Source organism: Arachis duranensis, chromosome 10, assembly GCF_000817695.3.
Source record: "Arachis duranensis cultivar V14167 chromosome 10, aradu.V14167.gnm2.J7QH, whole genome shotgun sequence".
Lineage (NCBI taxonomy): Eukaryota > Viridiplantae > Streptophyta > Magnoliopsida > Fabales > Fabaceae > Arachis > Arachis duranensis.
The window spans coordinates 85,493,920-85,495,547 of NC_029781.3; the positions used below are offsets into that span (position 1 = coordinate 85,493,920).

Sequence of the window (1,628 nt, forward strand, 5' to 3'; positions counted from 1 at the left end):
TTTAAAAAATAAATTCAACCATTTAAGTATCATGACAAAAATATTATAAAACTTACCTAAAAATTATTACATTGAGAATCACGAAACATATGAAAAATTTTAATCTAAACCTTTTGCAATAAAATAAAATATTTTATATCCATAAAATAAAATCAGTTATTAGAATTAATTATTAATTAATATAAAATATATATGAAAATATAAAATATATATTAAAAATAAATAAAAAATAATAGGACCAGTAACTTTTGTGATTTATAGTCATTAAGTAATCATAAATAATATTTTTAATGATGTGATATTTTATTTAATAGTGTGAAATTATTAATTTTTTTTACTGATTACATACTGGCCAAAATTTAATAAAATTACTAACACTCTAGATTTTTTCAAAATAAATTAAATAATATATATTTATAGAAATACATAATAACTCATTTTAGTTGTTAATTTTAAAATATAATGGAATTTTTACAAGAAAATTCTGTCCTCAAATCTAAGATTATAATAACTTAATAAACTGATGGCAAATTGAAATAAAATTGATCTTGTAACGAGAACAGCGCAATGGAGGTAAAACACATTTGAATGTAATACGTAGATAAACTTCCAAAGTGTGATACATATTATGCAAAATCGTTCTAGCTGTCATTAGATGAAAAGAGAAAACCTCTCAAATCTAATTCATTTCAGCTTTTGAATTTGACTAATTTACAATTCCGAATCAAAGAAGGCACCGAAAAAGAAATAAAAAATGAAAAGAAGCTATATTATTATTCCTACTGGCTCTGTTGTGTCTGTAGCCGGTGCTGTTGATGTTCAACATTATTATTGTCCATTATTTCTTTCTGGGTTTTATCTTCATTGAGAATGTGTTTAGCAGAATTGTTATTAGTAGCGGGCCCCTGGTTGGGAGAAGAGGAGCATTTGGCGGAGGTAGGAGTGGCCAAGAAAGTAGGCTTATCGTGTCCGGCCATAATCACAAGAATCTTGTCTTCGTAAGGCTTCACTTGCTCCTTGTTGGTTCCTTCATCAGCTTCTTTTGTCGCCAGGTTCCTCTCCATGGAACTTTCTTGTTCTTCTTCGTGGTCGTTGGAATGAATGGCAGTTAGCTTCCAGAAAGAGCAGGCCAGGATGAAGAGGGCGAAGGCTATGAGGCCCAGCATGGCCGCTAGCCCTCCGAACAGGTAAGGAACCGGCGAGTGCCATGTGGACGTGGACGACAACGACGACGAAGATGGTGTAGTGGTTGGTGCTGTGGAGGAAATCGATCTCATGTTGGTGTTTATTACAAGTTAGAAGTAGGGAGGGAAGGTAGCAATGTGAGAGGCTGAAAGCTAAGGGAGTATTTATAACGAAGAAGAATGGGAAGGCACATTTACTCTAGTGTGTTGTTTTTCTTTTCACTCAATGGTATTGTTTATTGGGACAAATTAATGACTAATTTATTGTGGATCAAAATTCTATTTAAAAATTTATTATTGGCTAATTAATTGTTATATATATACCACCAAATTTAAATTTTTAATATTTGATTAACAATAATGTTTGGAAATCAAGATAGTTTTAGCAAAAAATTAGCCAAAAGTTTTTAGATAAATTCAAAATCTTTATATAGATGTTACTTA

At 30.5% G+C, this 1,628-nt stretch overlaps 1 protein-coding gene across 1 annotated transcript; it reads right to left on the minus strand.

Moving 5' to 3' along the window:
• Positions 1-651: 651 nt before the first annotated feature.
• Positions 652-1,315, minus strand: LOC107470554 (protein GLUTAMINE DUMPER 5). Its single transcript, XM_016089951.3, has one exon. The coding sequence runs from the start codon at positions 1,275-1,277 to the stop codon at positions 780-782; it is 498 nt and encodes a 165-aa protein (XP_015945437.1). The 5' UTR covers positions 1,278-1,315; the 3' UTR covers positions 652-779.
• Between the last annotated feature and the right edge of the window lie 313 nt (positions 1,316-1,628).